The following is a 21,732-nucleotide window of genomic DNA, read 5'->3' on the forward strand; positions in this document are numbered from 1 at the left end:
TAAACTTGACTCTTAAGTTTTCTATTGGCATTTTGGGGAATGGGCCTGCCATGCGGCCCAGGTCAATTTCTTTGTTTAGTTTTGTGGAGACAATGTGAGAATATGTATAAGCTGAAGCAAGGTTACGAGAACAGGTTAATGGGCCTGAAGTAGATGGGATCTTAAAACCTTCTGAGAAACCCTCCCCCAGCAATTGTGCTGCTTTTCTATCTGGGTACCTGCTTAGATAGCCCACCATCTCCCCGAGTCTAATTGGGGTTTCCCCCTTTTTGGTTAATCTCTGCTGTTGGGGTTTTATTTCGTGTAAAGCATTTGGATAGGCTATGGTTTCCACTACAGAAGGTGCATTCATGTCTGTACCTGCATGTGTTTCCGAATCTGCACTGGCTATCATTGAACTGCCAGCAGCAACCTTTTCTGTTTGCTGCCGACAATCCGCTTGCTGATGATCTGCCGACATAGCCCTGAAAGGGCTGATTAACCCCACGTGGCGCTGTCATGAGACGCATCCATAAACTAATATCTTTGTGATCCCAACGAATCCCTTGGCGACCAGCCTTTCGTTGGCGAAACTGCTCATCATAGCGCAGCCATGCTAAACCTCCATACACACGGTGCGCCTCCCCGATAGAATTCATGTAACAAAATAAGGCAGAGCAATGTTCAGGAGTTTTTTGGCCTATTACACTTGCTAATATGGCAAAGGCATGGAACCAATTGCTAAATGTTTGGGGGATGAGGCAATACCGTCTTTCTTGTTCCTCTCTTTTCCTCTCATCAAACCTTACTCTATCCAAGTTATATTTTTCTAAGGGCAATAATGAAAATATTTCCACATATTCGTCGGCCCAAATCTTCTCCCTAACCTCCTGTTTCAAATGAATTCCTAGAGGACCCTCAAAACATACATATAATTCTCCTTTTGCTGCATCAGATAATGGAACCCCTTGTGAAATTACTGCGTCCTCCTGTGTGTCTGGATCAGCACACGACTGACTTACCACCTCCGGTGTCCGGGGACCATTCCCGCACCATGCAGCAATAGGAGAAGAAGTTATGGGTAAGCTAGACTGACTCAAAGCCTCCTTAACCCCTGACACTAATTGCTGTACTACTGAATTAAGATCCCATCCTACATTGCCGGGAACTGCACCCCCAACTGCGCCCACTGGACTCATTACAGGTGTTGTTACACTAGATATAGGACAAGAAAAAGTGTTCTCACCAATACCTGGCTGCGTCCTAGGTTGACCAGCCGTTCGTGACGTATTAGTTATAGTCTCTACAGCCCCTCCATTATTGAAGTGCTGCGTGCTGCTGCCCTCTAGTGGGGAGTCGTTATCTGTGTCATAGTCATTGTCTGGAATCTCTTCTGAGTCTTGTAGCTGTAGATTTCTTGCCGGACTCCAATCCTGAGCCGGCCGAAGAAGTCTTTGTCTGGTTAAAGTACTTTTGCGCAGTTGTCTTTTTGGATTCCTACCACTCCTCGTGTAATGAGAACCCGGATCCGGAAATGTTGTGTGTCCTAAGCCAATCCCCCCGTGTTGGTTTATTTCCTGGGGTGAGGCCGTATGATGTCCTCTAGAATGATGCAAAGTTTGTTGAGGAAGTTCTAAGGATTCATGGTGGGCTGTGGTCACGTCAGTTGTAGCTTGTGTGGCTGCTTCTCTGGCTGGCACCTCAGTAGAGCTGGACTTTCTCCTTGCACTTCTTGGTATCTCTCTGGTTAGATGGTCGGGCTCTTTTCTCTGTCCCTTGTTATTCTTGTACTGTAGTTTCCTTCCTGGTTTGTAAGATGGATCAGAGGCCGTGCTGCGCTTTGCTCTTTTCCTAGAAGTAACGGAAGGACTTATGATCCTATTGTGAGTCCTATTGGCCATTTCAGAAGTTAGTCTCTCAGGAGGTCTTGATCTTCTTAGAGTTTGATGTTCAGAAAGTTCAGAAGGGACAGATGCTGTATTCCGGGCATTCTTCAACTGCTTGTTCAGTCTTTGAGTCCAGGACAAAGGAATGACACCTTAACATGGGACCTATTTCTTATATGGCCCCTGCCCCCATCTCTCCTCCTGCTCGCTCACCCCCACCACCACATTCCTTAGGTAAAAACCCCCATCCCTTACTCCTTAACCCTTTCCTGGATCTATCACTGCCTCAGTCATGTACGTTACGGCTATCTGCCTTCACTCTGCTGTCCATGAATTTGTTGTAAGAAATGGAGGCAATTCTATCAGATCGTCCTTCGCAGATGACCTCGAATCTGACCTAATAATGTTAGGGCTGGAGAACGACCTCTCTACAGTAACTGGGGCTGGAGCAAAACCGTAACCACATGGCAACATCTCTAACAATCTCCGGGTATAAAGGAATGGCCTTGTGCACAGTCAGTTTTGATGAACGGTTCAATGTTTCTATTTCTTTGAGAGCAAGTGAAACATTTTACTGAAATCTGGTCAATCTGCTGCTATAGGAGACGCAGTGACATCTGGCCAATCTGCTGCTATAGGAGACGCAGTGACATCTGGCCAATCTGCCGCTATAGGAGACGCAGTGACATCTGGCCAATCTGCCGCTATAGGAGACGCAGTGACATCTGGCCAATCTGCTGCTATAGGAGACGCAGTGACATCTGGACAATCTGCTGCTATAGGAGACGCAGTGACATCTGCTCAATCTGCTGCTATAGGAGACGCAGTGACATCTGGCCAATCTGCCGCTATAGGAGACGCAGTGACATCTGGCCAATCTGCTGCTATAGGAGACGCAGTGACATCTGGTCAATCTGCTGCTATAGGAGACGCAGTGACATCTGGCCAATCTGCTGCTATAGGAGACGCAGTGACATCTGGCCAATCTGCTGCTATAGGAGACGCAGTGACATCTGGCCAATCTGCTGCTATAGGAGACGCAGTGACATCCGGCCAATCTGCTGCTATAGGAGACGCAGTGACATCTGGCCAATCTGCTGCTATAGGAGACGCAGTGACATCTGGTCAATCTGCTGCTATAGGAGACGCAGTGACATCTGGCCAATCTGCTGCTATAGGAGACGGAGTGACATCTGGCCAATCTGCTGCTATAGGAGACGCAGTGACATCTGGTCAATCTGCTGCTATAGGAGACGCAGTGACATCTGGTCAATCTGCTGCTATAGGAGACGGAGTGACATCTGGCCAATCTGCTGCTATAGGAGACGCAGTGACATCTGGCCAATCTGCTGCTATAGGAGACGGAGTGACATCTGGCCAATCTGCCGCTATAGGAGACGCAGTGACATCTGGCCAATCTGCTGCTATAGGAGACGCAGTGGCATCTGGCCAATCTGCTGCTATAGGAGACGCAGTGACATCTGGCCAATCTGCCGCTATAGGAGACGCAGTGGCATCTGGCCAATCTGCTGCTATAGGAGACGCAGTGACATCTGGTCAATCTGCCGCTATAGGAGACGCAGTGACATCTGGCCAATCTGCTGCTATAGGAGACGCAGTGACATCTGGTCAATCTGCTGCTATAGGAGACGCAGTGACATCTGCTCAATCTGCTGCTATAGGAGACGCAGTGACATCTGGCCAATCTGCTGCTATAGGAGACGCAGTGACATCTGGTCAATCTGCTGCTATAGGAGACGCAGTGACATCTGGCCAATCTGCTGCTATAGGAGACGCAGTGACATCTGGCCAATCTGCTGCTATAGGAGACGCAGTGACATCTGGACAATCTGCTGCTATAGGAGACGGAGTGACATCTGGCCAATCTGCTGCAAAAGAGACGCAGTGACATCTGGTCAATCTGCTGCTATAGGAGACGCAGTGACGTCTGGCCAATCTGCTGCTATAGGAGACGCAGTGACATCTGGTCAATCTGCCGCTATAGGAGACGCAGTGACATCTGCTCAATCTGCTGCTATAGGAGACGCAGTGACATCTGGTCAATCTGCTGCTATAGGAGACGCAGTGACATCTGCTCAATCTGCTGCTATAGGAGACGCAGTGACATCTGGACAATCTGCCGCTATAGGAGACGCAGTGACATCTGCTCAATCTGCTGCTATAGGAGACGCAGTGACATCTGGTCAATCTGCTGCTATAGGAGACGGAGTGACATCTGGACAATCTGCTGCTATAGGAGATGCAGTGACATCTGGCCAATCTGCTGCTATAGGAGACGCAGTGACATCCGGCCAATCTGCTGCTATAGGAGACGCAGTGACATCTGACCAATCTGCTGCTATAGGAGACGCAGTGACATCTGGTCAATCTGCTGCTATAGGAGACGCAGTGACATCTGGCCAATCTGCTGCTATAGGAGACGCAGTGACATCTGGCCAATCTGCTGCTATAGGAGACGCAGTGACATCTGGCCAATCTGCTGCTATAGGAGACGCAGTGATATCTGGTCAATCTGCTGCTATAGGAGACGCAGTGACATCTGGTCAATCTGCTGCTATAGGAGACGCAGTGACATCTGGCCAATCTGCTGCTATAGGAGACGCAGTGAAATCTTTTTCCTTGCTGCAATGCTTTGCCTGCTCCATGTCATCCAAATACTTGTCAAAGTTAAACTCCTCATCTCATGAGGATGAAGATTTGGCAGAAGTAGCACTGTCAGGCCCCAAGTCCTCTTCCGCCTGGCAGTCCTGTAGCCGCTCATCCTAACTGCTACCTCAGTCAAAGCTTCTTTTCCTTTAGTAAGCTGTTGATCTTCAAGTAGTATACGATGACTTGGGTCCACATATACAGCTGCCAGAAGATATTTTTTTTTCTTCCAATAGCTGTTTCTCTCTCCGTTTCATTGAAGCAGAAATGCCATCTGCGATTAAACCTCTTTGGGACAGGCAAAATAGCAAGTTCATCCACTCCCTTATGAAAATGCCAGGAGTTAAATCCTCAGCTTGTAATGTTTTAGTCACGGTAAATGGGTGATTAAGCAATTCCTTCAATTCAGCCACCTGTGTCCACTGACTTTCATTTAAGGTTACTTGAGGGTTCGCAATATCTATAAGAAACTGTTTTAGTTCAAGCAATCGCTCAATCATTAAATAAGTGCTGCCTCACCGAGTGGCTTGATCAATAATTGCCCCTTTCCCAGCACGTCTCTTCAAGATGGAATCAATTTTAGGGGTTCTGGCAGCAATAACCAATTTCCTCACTTTTCCAATCAGATTTCCAGCATGACCGCCCAGTTTCACACATACGGCTTTTCGCCGGTTTGGCAGATGCAGCGCACTACAGTACAATACAATACAGTGGCAGCGCCGCAACTTCCGTGTCACGTGACAGCATGTGACCGGCGTTTGTCACGCTGCCACTGTTCTGTATACACTGTAGTGGAGTGCGCCGCATCCGCCAAACCGGCGAAAAGCCGGATGTGTGAAACCGGGGTCCCTCTTGCAGACTCTTATTGCCGGCTGCAGCGTGTGCACAACACAGCGCATGTGATGAATAGGAAAGTGTTTTCAAGCAGCTTCAACGAGATCATCTATTTCTAAAGTATCATTTTGCTGTTCTTCTGTTGTAATATCTGCTTGTTCCTCAGTTACATGAGCAGCGCTGTGGCTCCATCTCACACATACTGAATCCTACATTCTCTTCTAGATGTTGTGCGTTACTCTCATTCATCAGTGTAATTGTACTTATGTGTGAAGCATTGTCCGTTACAATGGCAAGAACCTGCTCTTTTTTGCAGAACTTTTTACACTAAGGCCCGGAGAAACTGGCCGCTGTGATGAGCTTTACTATCTGTTACTGCCGGTGTCTTAGTAACAATTTTTTTCTTGTTACAAACATATCGACCATTGATGGCAAAATAATTCAGTGAAATGCGGTGACTCTGGGAATAATTCAGTGAAATGCGGTGACTCTGGGAATAATTCAGTGAAATGCGGTGACTCTGGGAATAATTCAGTGAAATGCGGTGACTCTGGGAATAATTCAGTGAAATGCGGTGACTCTGGGAATAATTCAGTGAAATGCGGTGACTCTGGGAATAATTCAGTGAAATGCGGTGACTCTGGGAATAATTCAGTGAAATGCGGTGACTCCGGGATCCAGCAAAGGCGATGGGTGACAAGCTAGGACATTCAGACACTGCGTGTTGTGAGGATCCGCACAGAATGAGCAGTCAGTTTGTGGTGTTTTCTAATCTGCTTTTGCTATTTAAAGCATTATCTATGAGCTCAGAAACCTTTCAGGGGATGCAGTTTTATAAAAAGCTGGTCTGCTTTTGCAGCTGAAAAATGTATCCTCAAAAAATGCAGCAAAAACGCTGTGTGTGAATGCAGCCTTAGATCAGGAATAGAACAGACATTTATAGGACATTTCATACGTTTCCCAAATTCCTATGAAAAAATATTCAGCACATTCTGCATTGCACGCTGGACCCAAATTATTATAGATTTTAGGAGTCTGAGTCGGTGCATTTTATACCGACTCCGACTCCACCAAAATCAGCTCCGACTCCACAGCCCTGGATTTGCGGTCACAGCGGAAGTCAATGTGTCCTGGAGTCTGCGACTTTAGTGAGCCTCAGGTGGAGGACTGGTGCTGATCGTGCTGCTCGCTTCAGTCGCGGCAGTCTGATTTGTGGTCACAGGTGGAGGACTCAAGCTGTCACCAGAAGTCATCTGAGTGATGTCACCGCTTATTTCGCGGCTCCACCTGCACCTCCAGCTGCCCCAGATCCTCAGGGCCCGGCCTCCAGCTGCCCCCGATCCTCAGGGCCCGGCCTCCAGCTGCCCCCGATCCTCAGGGCCCGGCCTCCAGCTGCCCCCGATCCTCAGGGCCCGGCCTCCAGCTGCCCCCGATCCTCAGGGCCCGGCCTCCAGCTGCCCCCGATCCTCAGGGCCCGGCCTCCAGCTGCCCCCGATCCTCAGGGCCCGGCCTCCAGCTGCCCCCGATCCTCAGGGCCCGGCCTCCAGCTGCCCCCGATCCTCAGGGCCCGGCCTCCAGCTGCCCCCGATCCTCAGGGCCCGGCCTCCAGCTGCCCCCGATCCTCAGGGCCCGGCTTCCAGCTGCCCCCGATCCTCAGGGCCCGGCCTCCAGCTGCCCCCGATCCTCAGGGCCCGGCCTCCAGCTGCCCCCGATCCTCAGGGCCCGGCCTCCAGCTGCCCCCGATCCTCAGGGCCCGGCCTCCAGCTGCCCCCGATCCTCAGGGCCCGGCCTCCAGCTGCCCCCGATCCTCAGGGCCCGGCCTCCAGCTGCCCCCGATCCTCAGGGCCCGGCCTCCAGCTGCCCCCGATCCTCAGGGCCCGGCCTCCAGCTGCCCCCGATCCTCAGGGCCCGGCCTCCAGCTGCCCCCGATCTTCAGGGCCCGGCCTCCAGCTGCCCCCGATCTTCAGGGCCCGGCCTCCAGCTGCCCCCGATCCTCAGGGCCCGGCCTCCAGCTGCCCCCGATCCTCAGGGCCCGGCCTCCAGCTGCCCCCGATCCTCAGGGCCCGGCCTCCAGCTGCCCCCGATCCTCAGGGCCCGGCCTCCAGCTGCCCCCGATCCTCAGGGCCCGGCCTCCAGCTGCCCCCGATCCTCAGGGCCCGGCCTCCAGGTGCCCCCGATCCTCAGGGCCCGGCCTCCAGCTGCCCCCGATCCTCAGGGCCCGGCCTCCAGCTGCCCCCGATCCTCAGGGCCCGGCCTCCAGCTGCCCCCGATCCTCAGGGCCCGGCCTCCAGCTGCCCCCGATCCTCAGGGCCCGGCCTCCAGCTGCCCCCGATCCTCAGGGCCCGGCCTCCAGCTGCCCCCGATCCTCAGGGCCCGGCCTCCAGCTGCCCCCGATCCTCAGGGCCCGGCCTCCAGCTGCCCCCGATCCTCAGGGCCCGGCCTCCAGCTTCCCCCGATCCTCAGGGCCCGGCCTCCAGCTTCCCCCGATCCTCAGGGCCCGGCCTCCAGCTTCCCCCGATCCTCAGGGCCCGGCCTCCAGCTGCCCCCGATCCTCAGGGCCCGGCCTCCAGCTGCCCCCGATCCTCAGGGCCCGGCCTCCAGCTGCCCCCGATCCTCAGGGCCCGGCCTCCAGCTGCCCCCGATCCTCAGGGCCCGGCCTCCAGCTGCCCCCGATCCTCAGGGCCCGGCCTCCAGCTGCCCCCGATCCTCAGGGCCCGGCCTCCAGCTGCCCCCGATCCTCAGGGCCCGGCCTCCAGCTGCCCCCGATCCTCAGGGCCCGGCCTCCAGCTGCCCCCGATCCTCAGGGCCCGGCCTCCAGCTGCCCCCGATCCTCAGGGCCCGGCCTCCAGCTGCCCCCGATCCTCAGGGCCCGGCCTCCAGCTGCCCCCGATCCTCAGGGCCCGGCCTCCAGCTGCCCCCGATCCTCAGGGTCCGGCCTCCAGCTGCCCCCGATCCTCAGGGTCCGGCCTCCAGCTGCCCCCGATCCTCAGGGTCCGGCCTCCAGCTGCCCCCGATCCTCAGGGTCCGGCCTCCAGCTGCCCCCGATCCTCAGGGTCTGGCCTCCAGCTGCCCCCGATCCTCAGGGTCTGGCCTCCAGCTGCCCCCGATCCTCAGGGTCTGGCCTCCAGCTGCCCCCGATCCTCAGGGTCTGGCCTCCAGCTGCCCCCGATCCTCACGGTCCGGCCTCCAGCTGCCCCCGATCCTCAGGGTCCGGCCTCCAGCTGCCCCCGATCCTCAGGGTCCGTCATGCTGCAGCGTCCCCCGGCTGACGAGGTTATTTGTGTCCATCAGGGAGAAGTGTTCCCGTACCCAGAGATCAGCAATGAGGAGCTGGAAGAGGTGAATCAGCTGGTGGGGCCGGTGGAGAAGTTCTTCAGTGAGGAAGGTGAGGTCCACGGATTATTACAAAGCATTTCCAGCTGAAAAGAGAAATCTGAACATATAGAATCCTCGCACTGTTCTGTAGCGTCTCAGCCACTTCTGTAGGAGTCGCTGGAGCCGTGGCCACTTGTGACCGTTCTCACTGATTTCCATGGATTTACGAGGGAGTATTGGTGTCATGGAGGGGTCCTGTCTGTCAGCCGGCAGCTCGTATTCTGGTGGAGTTACCAGGACCGCCGGCTCCGCAGTGCATCAGTACAGGGCCGGCTGTCAGTCAGCGCTCAGTATATAGAGAACGACGACACTAGACCTCGGCCCCCCCCAATACTGACTGACATCCGGCTCCGCAGTGCATCAGTACAGGGGCCGGCTGTCAGTCAGCGCTCAGTATATAGAGAACTGCGACACTAGACCTTCCCCCCCCTCAGTACTGACTGACATCCGGCTCCGCAGTGCATCAGTACAGGGCCGGCTGTCAGTCAGCGCTCAGTATATAGAGAACGACGACACTAGACCTCGGCCCCCCCCAATACTGACTGACATCCAGCTCCGCAGTGCATCAGTACAGGGGCCGGCTGTCAGTCAGCGCTCAGTATATAGAGAATGACGACACTAGACCTCGCCACACCCCCCCCCCAGTACTGACTGACATCCCCGGCTCCGCAGTGCATCATTACAGGGCCGGCTGTCAGTCAGCGCTCAGTATATAGGGAACTGCGACACTAGACCTCCCCCCCCCCAATACTGACTGACATCCGGCTCCGCAGTGCATCAGTACAGGGCCGGCTGTCAGTCAGCGCTCAGTATATAGGGAACTGCGACACTAGACCTCCCCCCCCCCCCCAATACTGACTGACATCCGGCTCCGCAGTGCATCAGTACAGGGCCGGCTGTCAGTCAGCGCTCAGTATATAGAGAACTGCGACACTAGACCTTCCCCCCCCTCAGTACTGACTGACATCCGGCTCCGCAGTGCATCAGTACAGGGCCGGCTGTCAGTCAGCGCTCAGTATATAGAGAATGACGACACTAGACCTTCCCCCCTCAGTACTGACTGACATCCGGCTACGCAGTGCATCAGTACAGGGCCGGCTGTCAGTCAGTGCTTAGTATATAGAGAACGGCGACACTAGACCTTCCCCCCTCAGTACTGACTGACTGACATCCGGCTCTGCAGTGCATCAGTACAGGGCCGGCTGTCAGTCAGTGCCGGTGTGCGGTTACAGCTGCTGCTCTCTATGTACTGAGCGCTGACTGGCACCTGCCGCACCTCTGTGACCGAGAGCCGAAGAGTGATGGGAAGAATAAACTTCATTTCCTCCCAGCACCGGTGGTCTCAGTACGGCGGCCGCATGATGTCACCTTCAGATTAACCCCATATCTGCAGGATAACAGTGGTATGACCTTTGCTGCCTCTCATTCACTTACATTTGTTGTGAGGATTTTTGTTTTTGTCGTTTGCAGTGGATTCTAAAGCAATAGATGAAAGTGCCAAAATCCCCCCCGAAACGCTGAATGGACTGAAGGAGCTTGGACTGTTTGGTATGCAGATTCCTGAGGAGTATGGTGAGTACAACCGCTCCACCTGGCTCCTTCAAGGAATGATGGACGCGTTGTAAACCTTTGTCTTGGGACTTGATGTCCTCGCGGCCCCAGCCCTGAAGTCAGTACACCTCGTACATTTCACAGTCTAGTACCATGGAGTCTTCTCGTAAATCATCATCATTAAACAATAGTCCGGTCCCCGCTGTGGAATAGTCCGGTCCCCGCTGTGGAATAGTCCGGTCCCCGCTGTGGAATAGTCCGGTCCCCGCTGTGGAATAGTCCGGTCCCCGCTGTGCGATAGTCCGGTCCCCGCTGTGGAATAGTCCGGTCCCCGCTGTGGCCGCTGTCGTCTGCAGATTCCCTCCCCTGTGTCTGTACGTTTCTCCCTGTGGACCGGGTGGAGCAGGTAAACTTCCGAGGGTGGAGAAATGATCCGAGCGATCCACCTCTTCTCCTCTCCTCACTGTCAGAAGATTTAGGGATTGTCAATTGGAGCCAAAGCAGGTGATGCTAAAAAGTCCCAAAATAAGCAGCCGCACGTTCCAGCTTCTTGCTGCCAGTCTTTCCTTAAATGGTGGTAATGGTGACTTCCCTCCTTGAACACGACCGCTGCAGCCAATCACGTCTGCAGCAGTTATATTGTAAGAAAAGACTGGCAAACAGGTGGCATCTGTCGCTGGAAGCAGAAAACCCATGAACCCCTCTGTTACTCCGGTGGTTTTTAAGCAGATGATGGGTAAGAGGGGTCTGCAGACTACAGACTACACATACATTTATACATACAGAGGGGATAATAAGGATTTGATCCTCAGCTGATTTCGCAGTTTTCCCTCTCCACAGAATGGAGAGATCTGTAATATTTATTGTTGGAAACTTCACCTGTGACAGGATAAAAAAAAATCCAGAGAATCCCACTGTAGGATTTATAAATAATTAATTTGTATTTTATTGCATGAAATAAGTATTCGATCACCGACCGACCCGCAGGAATTGTGCTCTCAGGCCTGGTATTTCGTCTGTAAGAAGCTCCTACTCTGCGCTCATTACCTGTATTATTTGCCCCGGTGTGACCTCGTTACCTGTATAAAAGACACCTGTCCACACAATCAATCACAGTCCAACCTCTCCACCATGGCCAAGACCAAAGAGCTGTCTAAGGACACCAGGGTCAACCTGTAGACCTGCACAAGTCTGGGATAGGCTGCATGGCAATAGGCAAGCAGCTTGGTGAGAAGGCAACAACTGTTGGCGCAATTATTAGAAAATGCAAGAAGCACAATATGACTGTCGATTTTACTCATTCTGGGGCTCCATGCAAGATCTCGCCTCGTGGGGTAAGGATGATTCTGAGAGATTCTGCCCAGAACTACACAGGAGTACTGAAGAATACAGAAAGATCCCGGCACTCCCTTGATGTGGATATAAATTTTTTTTAATCCAACTTGTGTCTGGACTTTTGAACCCCACACGGGATTTACACAGTAGTACTCCTATGGGAAACCCGTGTGGGGTTGGAACGTCTAGACACAAGGTGGATTAAAAAATGTATATCCACATCAAGTGAGTGCCGGGATCTTTCCTTATTTTATGTTCATTATCCACGAGTACCACGGTTTTCTATAGGACGTGTAGATAGAGAATCTCTGGACGAGCGGAAACTCAATGTTGTCCAGAGACAGCCCCGAAACCTGAAAGATCTGGGTTTAGATCTGTATGGAGGAGTGACCTGAGAGATCTGGAGAAGATCTGTATGGAGGAGTGACCTGAAAGATCTGGAGAAGATCTGTATGGAGGCGTGACCTGAAAGATCTAGAGAAGATCTGTATGGAGGAGTGATCTGGAGACGATCTGTATGGAGGTGTGACCTGAAAGATCTGGAGACGATCTGTATGGAGGAGTGACCTGAAAGATCTGGAGACGATCTGTATGGAGGAGTGACCTGAAAGATCTGGAGACGATCTGTATGGAGGAGTGACCTGAAAGATCTGGAGAAGATCTGTATGGAGGAGTGACCTGAAAGATCTGGAGAAGATCTGTATGGAGGAGTGACCTGAAAGATCTGGAATATATCTGTATGGAGGAGTGACCTGAAAGATCCGGAGACGATCTGTATGGAGGAGTGACCTGAAAGATCTGGAATATATCTGTATGGAGGAGTGACCTGAAAGATCTGGAGACGATCTGTATGGAGGAGTGACCTGAAAGATCTGGAGAAGATCTGTATGGAGGAGTGACCTGAAAGATCTGGAGAAGATATGTATGGAGGAGTGACCTGAAAGATCTGGAGACGATCTGTATGGAGGAGTGACCTGAAAGATCTGGAGGAGTGGGCCAAAACCCCTGCTGCAGTGTGTGCAGACCAGGTCAAGAAATAGCGGAAATGTCCGACCTCTGTAAGGGCCGTTTCACACATCCAGCACTTCGCCAGATTACCAGATCCATCACACTCCAGTACAGTGTTAATACTGTACAATGGCATCGCGGCAAGCTCTGGTCACATGCTCTGGTCACATGCTCCGGTCACATGACAGCATGTTCCGGAGCTTGCCGCGATGCCATTGTACTGTATACACTGTACTGGAGTGTGACGGATCCGGTAATCTGGTGAAATGCCGGATGTGTGAAACGACCCTAACTGCAAACAAAGGTTTCACCAAATATTAAGTTCTGATTTTCTATTGTAGCAGATACTTATTTCCTGAATAAAATATAAGTTCTTTATAAATCATGCTATGGGATTCTCTGGAGTTTTTTCTGTCACAGGTGACGTTTCCTATGATAAATATTACAGCCCGCTCTATTCTGTGTAGGGGGGAAATCTGCAGAGGATCCAGTCCTCATTCCCCCCTGTATCTTTGTGCCATCTATCCTCGTGTGCCGGCGTCGTCTTCATCTTTGTGCCATCTATCCTCGTGTGCCGGCGTCGTCTTCACCTTTGTGCCATCTATCCTCATGTGCCGGCGTCGTCCTCATCCTGCAGCTGCGCACAGGGACAAGATGCCATTTCCAGGAGCTGCAGCTGCCGAGAACGTTTCCAGCAGTCTAGATCTCGGCTTTAGTTCACATTAATTGACTTATCCTTACGAGCGGCTTCTTCCATGTGTAGACATGACCCACCTGTAGCCCCCACGCGGCCTAGGACCCCATTATTGTTACAGGCTCCCCCTGTCTGTCCTCTTGTCAGTCAGCCCTAATGAGGGTCTACACTGAGGGCGTAGCCCCTCTACATATCGCACTGGTAGGGCTTCAGTCGCTGCCGCCATCCCCCCTTGTTGATGGACCCCGCTAGCGGCTTTCTCCGCAGACACTGGTGAACGGGTCACCGCGCTCCCCAAATCTGATTCTGTTTAGCAGAAGGAGGAACGATTTGTAAACTGAAGGTGCAGACATTACTTTTTCGCTTGAGGCTCAGTGCTTTGTGCATACGGTCTCCATTAGTCGGTGGCGTGTACAGCCGATCGCCGACTCTGCCGGACCGCGGTGACCGCAGCTGCCCCCTCCATCACTGATATAGGAGGTCAGCATTTCCGCCATCTTGGAGGCATTTACCTGCCGCTAATGTCTGTTATGAGGCGACATTTAACCATTTGCATACAGAATTGCTGCTGATGGTTCCTCCAAGATCGTCCCCTTCAGCCCCTTATAGGCCGGACACTCCCTGATCTTCCAGGCTTGTTTCTGAAGAATCGGGGAATCGGGACTGTCCCAGCACACTCTTCACGCTTGTCATTTTTACTTTCCTTCCTTCTATCTCTTATCCTGGACTGAGGACCCCTGGATTTACCCTCCCCCGCTATATAACTGTCACTCATTATAGATGGCAGCTCTTACCGACGCCACCCGCACCCCTCACATTTAGTGTAACCTCCGGACCCCTCACATTTAGTGTAACCCCCCACCCGTACCCCTCACATTTAGTGTAACCTCCGGACCCCTCACATTTAGTGTAACCCCACCCCCGCACCCCTCACATTTAGTGTGTGACCCCGCACCCCTCACATTTAGTGTGTGACCCCCGGACCCTCACATTTAGTGTAAACCCCCCCCCCCCCCCGCACCCCTCACATTTAGCATGTGACCCCGCACCCCTCACATTTAGTGTGTAACCCCCGGACCCCTCACATTTAGTGTCTGACCCCGCACCCCTCACATTTAGTGTGTGACCCCCGCACCCCTCACATTTAGTGTGTGACCCCCGCACCCCTCACATTTAGTGTGTAACCCCCGCACCCCTCACATTTAGTGTGTGACCCCCTCACATCTCACATTTAGTGTGTGACCCCCTCACGTTTGGTGTGTAACCCCCGCACCCCTCACATTTAGTGTGTGACCCCCTCACATCTCACATTTAGTGTGTGACCCCCTCACGTTTGGTGTGTTAGCCCCGCACCCCTCACATTTAGTGTGTGACCCCCGCACCCCTCACATTTAGTGTGTGACCCCCTCACATCTCACATTTAGTGTGTGACCCCCTCACGTTTGGTGTGTTAGCCCCGCACCCCTCACATTTAGTGTGACCCCCGCACCCCTCACGTTTAGTGTGTGACCCCTGCACCCCTCACATTTAGTGTGTGACCCCTGCACCCCTCACATTTAGTGTGACCCCCGTACCCCTCACGTTTAGTGTGTGACCCCTGCACCCCTCACATTTAGTGTGTGACCCGGCTGTGATGTGCTTTCTGTATATTGTTTTGCAGGAGGCCTGGGATTATCTAACACCATGTACGCTCGGCTGGGCGAGATCACCTCTCTGGACGGGGCAATCGCTGTAACGCTGGCTGCTCACCAAGCCATCGGCCTAAAGGTACAACATGGACGGAGAGCACTGCGAGGTCTGTGCTCCTCTTCTGCCTTGAATTGGGCATTTTGTTGCTCAGCGAGAGTGCCCCCCCCCGCCCCGCCCGAGCTCCCCCTTGTGCTGACACTGCACGGTGTCCCCTGAGCCCCTCCTGGTGACGGGTGTGGTCGGTGGCCGGAGGTGACCTTGTGACGGGCAGTGGTGGTGGCCTGGTCACAGGCGGCGGTGGCCTGGTGATGGGCAGCGGTGGTGGACCAGTAATGGGCAGCGGGGGACAGGCGGCGGTGGCCTGGTGACGGATGTCAGTGATGGACCGGGGACTGGCGGTGATGGTGGGACGGGCGGCGGGGGTGGGACGGGCGGCGGGGGTGGGACGGGCGGCAGTGGCCTGGTGACGGATGTCGGTAATGGGACGGGCGGCGGTGGTGGGACGGGCGGCAGTGGCCTGGTGACGGATGTCGGTAATGGGACGGGCGGCGGGGGTGGGACGGGCGGCAGTGGCCTGGTGACGGATGTCGGTAATGGGACGGGCGGCGGTGGTGGGACGGGGGACGGGCATCAGTACATTCGTGTAGTGATCATCATGGGTGGTTCAGTTACTACTGCTGTGTGACATTTCCTGATGTATGATGGCCGGTGGAGGGACGGGCGGCGGTGGCCTGGTGACGGATGTCGGTGGTGGGTCGGGCGGCGGTGGTGGGTCGGGCGGCGGTGGTGGGACAGGCGGTGGTGGTGGGTCGGGCGGCGGGGGACGGGCGGCGGTGGTGGTGGGACGGGCGGCGGTGGAGGGACGGGCAGTGGTGATGGGTCGGGCGGTGGCGGGGGACAGGCAGCAGTACATTCGTGTAGTGATCATCATGGGTTGTCAGTTACTCCCGCTGTGTGACATTTCCTGATGTATGGTGGCCGGTGGAGGGACGGGCGGCGGCGGCGGGGGACGGGCAGCAGTACGTTCGTGTAGTGATCATCATGGGTTGTCAGTTACTCCCGCTGTGTGAGGCTACATGCGCACGCTGCTTCTTTTTCGTGTTCACAAACTGCAGCCAAAACTGCACCTTGTCAGAGAGAGCCTGGAAATGTCACAAAAAATGTAGGTGCTTTTTTGGTGCATTTTTGCTGCTTTTTTGGTGCGTTTTTGGCTGCAGTTTTGTCAACAATTGTTTCATGTATTTTTCAGTTCAACAAGCCCATAAAGCTTGTTGAATTGAAAAAAAAAAAATTAGAAATAAATAAATAATTAAAAAAAACTGGCGTGCGGTCCCCCCCAATTTTAATGCCAGCCAGATAAAGCCATACGGCTGAAGGCTGGTATTCTCAGGATGGGGAGCTCCATGTTATGGGGAGCCCCCCAGCCTAACAATATCAGTCAGCAGCCGCCCAGAATGGCCGCATACATTATATGCGACAGTTCTGGGACTGTACCCGGCTCTTCCCGATTTGCCCTGGTGCGTTGGCAAATCGGGGTAATAAGGAGTTATTGGCAGCCCATAGCTGCCACTAAATCCTAGATTAATCATGTCAGGCGTCTATGAGACACCCTCCATGATTAATCTGTAAATTACAGTAAATAAACACACGCCCGAAAAATCCTTTATTAGAAATAAAAAACACAAACACATTCCCTCATCACCAATTTATTAACTTCGACAAAGCCCTCTATGTCCGGCGTAATCCAGCATGCTCCAGCGTCGCTTCCAGCTCTGCTGCATGGAGGTGACCGGAGAAGCAGCAGACACCGCCGCTCCGGTCACCTCCACGCAGCTAATGAAGACAGCCGCGTGATCAGCTGAGCTGTCACCGAGGTTACCCGCGGCCACCGCTGAATCCAGCGGTGGCCGCGAGTAACCTCAGTGACAGCTCAGCTGATCGCGCTACAGCGTGGAGCCGGCAGGAGCGTGGAGGACGGGACTTTCAGCGGCGGCGGCGGTGGCAGTGAGAGGGGTCCATCATCTCCCCTGTGCGTGCACGCTGGGGACAGCGGTACTTCGGGGAACACGTGGAGGACGGGACTATCAGCAGCGGCAGCGAGAGGGGGATGGACATTGGCAGCTGAAAACATTGATTTTTCCCTCTCGCTGCCGCCGCTGTTGATACTCCCGTCCTCCACATCATCTCCCCTGTGCGTGCACGCTGGGGACAGTGGTACTTCGGGGAAGACGTGGAGGACGGGACTATCAGCGGTGGCAGCAGCGAGAGGGAAAAATCAATGTTTTCAGCTGCCAATGTCCATCCTCCTCTCGCTGCCGCTGCTGATAGTCCCGTCCTCCACATCATCTCCCCTGGGGACAGCGGTACTTCGGGGAACACGTGGAGGACGGGACGGGACCACTTGCCTGACCTCACTTCCTGACAAATCACCTGCATTTTTGCTAGCAAAAACGCAGGTAAAAGGCAGGTAAAATGCACCACTTTTGATAGCATGCATTTTTCCTGCATTTTTGATGCCCTCATTGATTTCAATGGGTGACAAATGTTGACAAAAACGCAGGAAGAATGAACATGCTGCATTTTTTTTGTTACAAACTTTTGACAAAAAAAACGCTGACAAATAAACTGCAGTGTGCGCATGACAAATCTGACTTCTCATAGACTTTGCTGGGAAGTCAGATGTCAGAAAGTTCTGCTGACAAAACTGCAGCCAAAAAAGCAGCAAAAAAGCAGGAAAAAAGCAGCGTGCGCATGTAGCCTGACATGTCCTGACTTACGATGGCCGGAGGAGGGACGGGCGGCGGTGGCCTGGTGACCGATGTCGGTGAGTGGACGGGCGGTGGTGGGACAGATGGTGGGTCGTGTGGCAGGGTTCCTGATGTATGATGGCCGGTGGAGGGACGTCGTCCCGGGAGATTTGTGGACCACCTTCTGCTTTGTCATTTCGGCAGGGAATACTGATTGCCGGTAATGAGGAGCAGAAAGCGAAGTACCTGCCGCCCCTGGCCTCCGGAGAGCACCTCGCCGCCTTCTGCCTCACCGAGCCCGGAAGGTAAATGCGGTTTTGCTTTCATGGTTCTTTTACTTGTCGCCATCTTTCGCTGCCTTCTTTCTTTGTGATCAGTCTTATGTAAGTATATAGTGTGTGCATGGCTTTACAGGTATTTGTGTGGGGTGCAGTCAGTGAATGTGCAGTGCCCCCCAGTAATATGTCGCTATGGGCCCATATGTCGGGGTGCGTTCACATTAGGCAGAGATCTATCACCCCCTGCAGTGATGGTACATGTGGCTGTGTCACTGTCTGCTCGTCTTTCCTGCACCTATATGTGTATAGCGGGTACTGCAGCGCTGTGGAGTCGTGGGTTTGTCTTATTGGCTCCACAGCTGGGGGTAGAGCAGTGCTGTGGAGTCGGGGGGGGGTGTCTTATCGGCTCCACAGCTGGGGGGGGGGTTGTCTTATCGGCTTCACAGCTGGGGGGTAGCAGTGCTGTGGAGTCAGGGGGGTTGTCTTATCGGCTCCACAGCTGGGGGGGGGGGTTTGTCTTATCGGCTCCACAGCTGGGGGGGTTTGTCTTATCGGCTCCACAGCTGGGGGGGGTAGAGCTCGACCGAATATAAATACTAATAATTCACGGGGCGTTTTTCCTCTCACTAGCGTCCGTTGCGTTACATGACGGGAACGTTTTATTTCCATGTAGCCCATAATCCCGCGTATAAAGTGTGCTAGATGTGATGTGGCGCTGCTGTCCACAGGCCGGGGGGTGCATGGGGCGCCCCAAGATCTATATTGCAGACTATCTTTGCTATTAGAAAGTAACTTCATTTCTTTTCCTATTGATCCTTGCCTAAGTTCTGAATTTGTGTCTTCTCCACCTTATTTTGGGGTTCTCTGTACTAGTGGGGTATCCCAAGTTTGGAAGTTATCCCTTGACCATACAATAGGTGATTGCTTCCTGACTGCTGGGACCCCAACTATCCGGAGGGCCGGGCTCTGACGGGTCCCGTGTGAATGGAGGGGTGCTTGGTTATCAGTGCCCCTATTAAGAATACATTTCTGCCTCTTGAGTGGGGGTTCCAACAATTGCACCCCATTGGCAATTGGAAAGTTATCCCCTATCCAATTGATCAAGGATAACTTCCAAACTTGTCAGAACTCCTATAACTGCCTCATTCCTGCCCATTAGAAGCAGCAATGCCCTGCACTTCTGGCAGGAAAGTGTATGCACGCCAATGTGCAATCACTCTGCCTACATGATCTCGCCCCTTACTCAAGTCAGGGGAGAGTTTGTCAATGGTGAGCACCTATTCTTGCTACAGCAGCAGTTCAAAGCAGATTCTAAAGGAGCATGAACTAGGAACGAGCACATTCAGCAACAAGATGCGAGGATTATCTGTACAGAGGGTACGGAAACTATTCAGACCCCTTTACATTTTTCACTCTTTGTTACATTGCAGCCATTTGGTAAATTCTCATTAATGTGCACTCTGCCCCATCCCCCATCCTGCTGGAAAAAAAAAACGAAATGTGGAAATTTTTTGCAAATTTATTAAACAAGAAAAACTGAAATATCACATGGGGATAAGTATTCAGCCCCTTTGCTCACACACTCATATGTAAGTCCCATGCTGTCCATTTCCTTGTGATCCTCCTTGAGATGGTTCTGCTCCTTCATTGGGGTCCAGCTGTGTGTAATTACACTGATAGGACGTGATTTGGAAAGGCGCACACCTGTCTATATAAGACCTCACAGCTCACACTGCATGTCACACCAAATGAGGATCATGAGGTCAAAGGAACGGCCCAAGGAGCTCAGAGACAGAATTGTGGCAAGGCACAGATCTGACCAAGGTTACAAAAGAATTTCTGCAGAACTCAAGGTTTCTAAGAGCACAGTGGCCTCCATAATCCTTAAATGGAAGAAGTTTGGGACCACCAGAACTCTGGCTGGACGGCCAGGTCTAGGAAAACTGAGCAATCGTGGGAGAAGGGCCTTGGTGAGAAGTAAAGAAGAACCCCAAGATCACTGTGGATGAGCTCCAGAGATTCAGTAGGGAGATGGGAGAAAGTTCCACAAAGTCACCTATCACTGCAGCCTCCACCAGTCAGGCCTTTATGGCAGAGTGGCTCGATGGAAGCCTCTCCTCAGTGCAAGGAAAAAGAGATGCCGGTCTAATGGAGCGCTATATCTGATTAAAGGAAACCAAGGGATTTTTTTTTAGAAATATTTTAAAAAACAATCCTTTTATTAATAGTCCCTTATAATCACAACGCGTTTCAACAACAATGTTGTCTTCCTCAGGTGAATTAAGGTTTTACACCTGAGGAAGACAACATTGTTGTTGAAACGCGTTGTGATTATAAGGGACTATTAATAAAAGGATTGTTTTTTAAAATATTTCTAAAAAAACATCCCTTGGTTTCCTTTCATCAGATATAGGGCTCCATGAGACCGGCATCTCTTTTTCCTTGCATATAACTTCCCATTTGGGAAGCCTGGCAGGAGCAGCTTAGATTAAAGGAGATCGTAAATCTAACCAGTAATATACACGTCGGACACCGGACGTTTACTACAAGACCAGAGGATCACACTGCGGTCGGCTACAAGGAGTCTGGATGTCAGCACATAACAGCTGTAATACTAACGGGCGGTCCGAGGAGGAACTCCAATACTAATATCCAGCTTAATACTGGGGTTGTTCGGGAGCACACAACCCTTTAAGGTGAGCAATATAATAAGGAAAATTTCATTGATCCTACTGGTGCTTCTCATTTTGCACCCCTATTTTTCATTGTTTTGTATGTTTTCTACTCAGTGCAAGACATATCAAAGCCCGCATAGTTTGCAAAAAAACATGAAGGACTCTGGACTATGAGAAATAAGATCCTCTGGTCTGATGAGACGAAGATACAACTTTTTGGTGCTAATTCTAAGCAGTATGTCTGGTGAAAACTAAGCACTGCTCATCACCTGCTCAATACAATCCCCACAGTGAGACATGGTGGTGGCAGCATCATGTTATGGGGGCAGGGATGGGACGACTGGTTGTAATTGAAGGAAAGATGAATGTCGCCAAGTACAGAGATATCCTGGAAGAAAACCTCTTCCAGATGCCCTGAACCTCAGACTTGGCCGAAGGTTCACCTTCCAACAAGACAATGACCCTAAGCACACAACTAAAAAAACAAAGGAGCGGCTTCAGAACAACTGTGTGACCATTCCTGTCCGGCCCAGCCAAACCCCTGACCTAAACTGTCTTGCTAAATTCTACTAAAAAGGGGCTGAAAGCCTGTACTTATGAAGCGCTCACTGATATCCTAATCAGGCACGATTACTAATATTCTTTATAGCAAGATACTATTTATTTTAATAGCACATGAATAGTCAATGGTACATAGGCATAAGAACTATTTTTTAGTCATAGAATCTTATACAATAACAGAAATATGCATCAACATTACCGATATGTTGCAGCACGCCTTTCTCATCGGAGGGACTTGATTAATCTGAGAAGGAAAAACAACCCGGCCTCTTGCATCACAGGAACAGTGCGTACGTACACTTCAATGTCCTGGAAGGTTTCCCTAACAGTAAGCGAGTCCTGTGTATTTTTATAGGAAAACTTTGTAGGTTGTGTTTAAATGGTCACCAGCATGTGACAGCTGAGTCATGTTCATGTAACTTGACCACAAACTGCTGTGGGCACCAGCAGCTT

General features: G+C 52.3%; 1 protein-coding gene across 1 annotated transcript in view; it reads left to right on the top strand.

The window, feature by feature from the left end:
* Positions 1 to 21,732, top strand: part of ACAD9 (acyl-CoA dehydrogenase family member 9) — a 78,188-nt gene that overhangs the window by 14,878 nt on the left and 41,578 nt on the right. Inside the window, exons 2-5 of the mRNA XM_075321246.1 lie at positions 8,658 to 8,751; positions 10,212 to 10,313; positions 14,990 to 15,096; positions 17,970 to 18,070. Coding sequence (XP_075177361.1) covers positions 8,658 to 8,751; positions 10,212 to 10,313; positions 14,990 to 15,096; positions 17,970 to 18,070 — 404 coding nt within the window. The remainder of the gene's footprint in view (positions 1 to 8,657; positions 8,752 to 10,211; positions 10,314 to 14,989; positions 15,097 to 17,969; positions 18,071 to 21,732) is intronic.

This window comes from Anomaloglossus baeobatrachus, chromosome 8 (genome assembly GCF_048569485.1).
Source record: "Anomaloglossus baeobatrachus isolate aAnoBae1 chromosome 8, aAnoBae1.hap1, whole genome shotgun sequence".
Lineage (NCBI taxonomy): Eukaryota > Metazoa > Chordata > Amphibia > Anura > Aromobatidae > Anomaloglossus > Anomaloglossus baeobatrachus.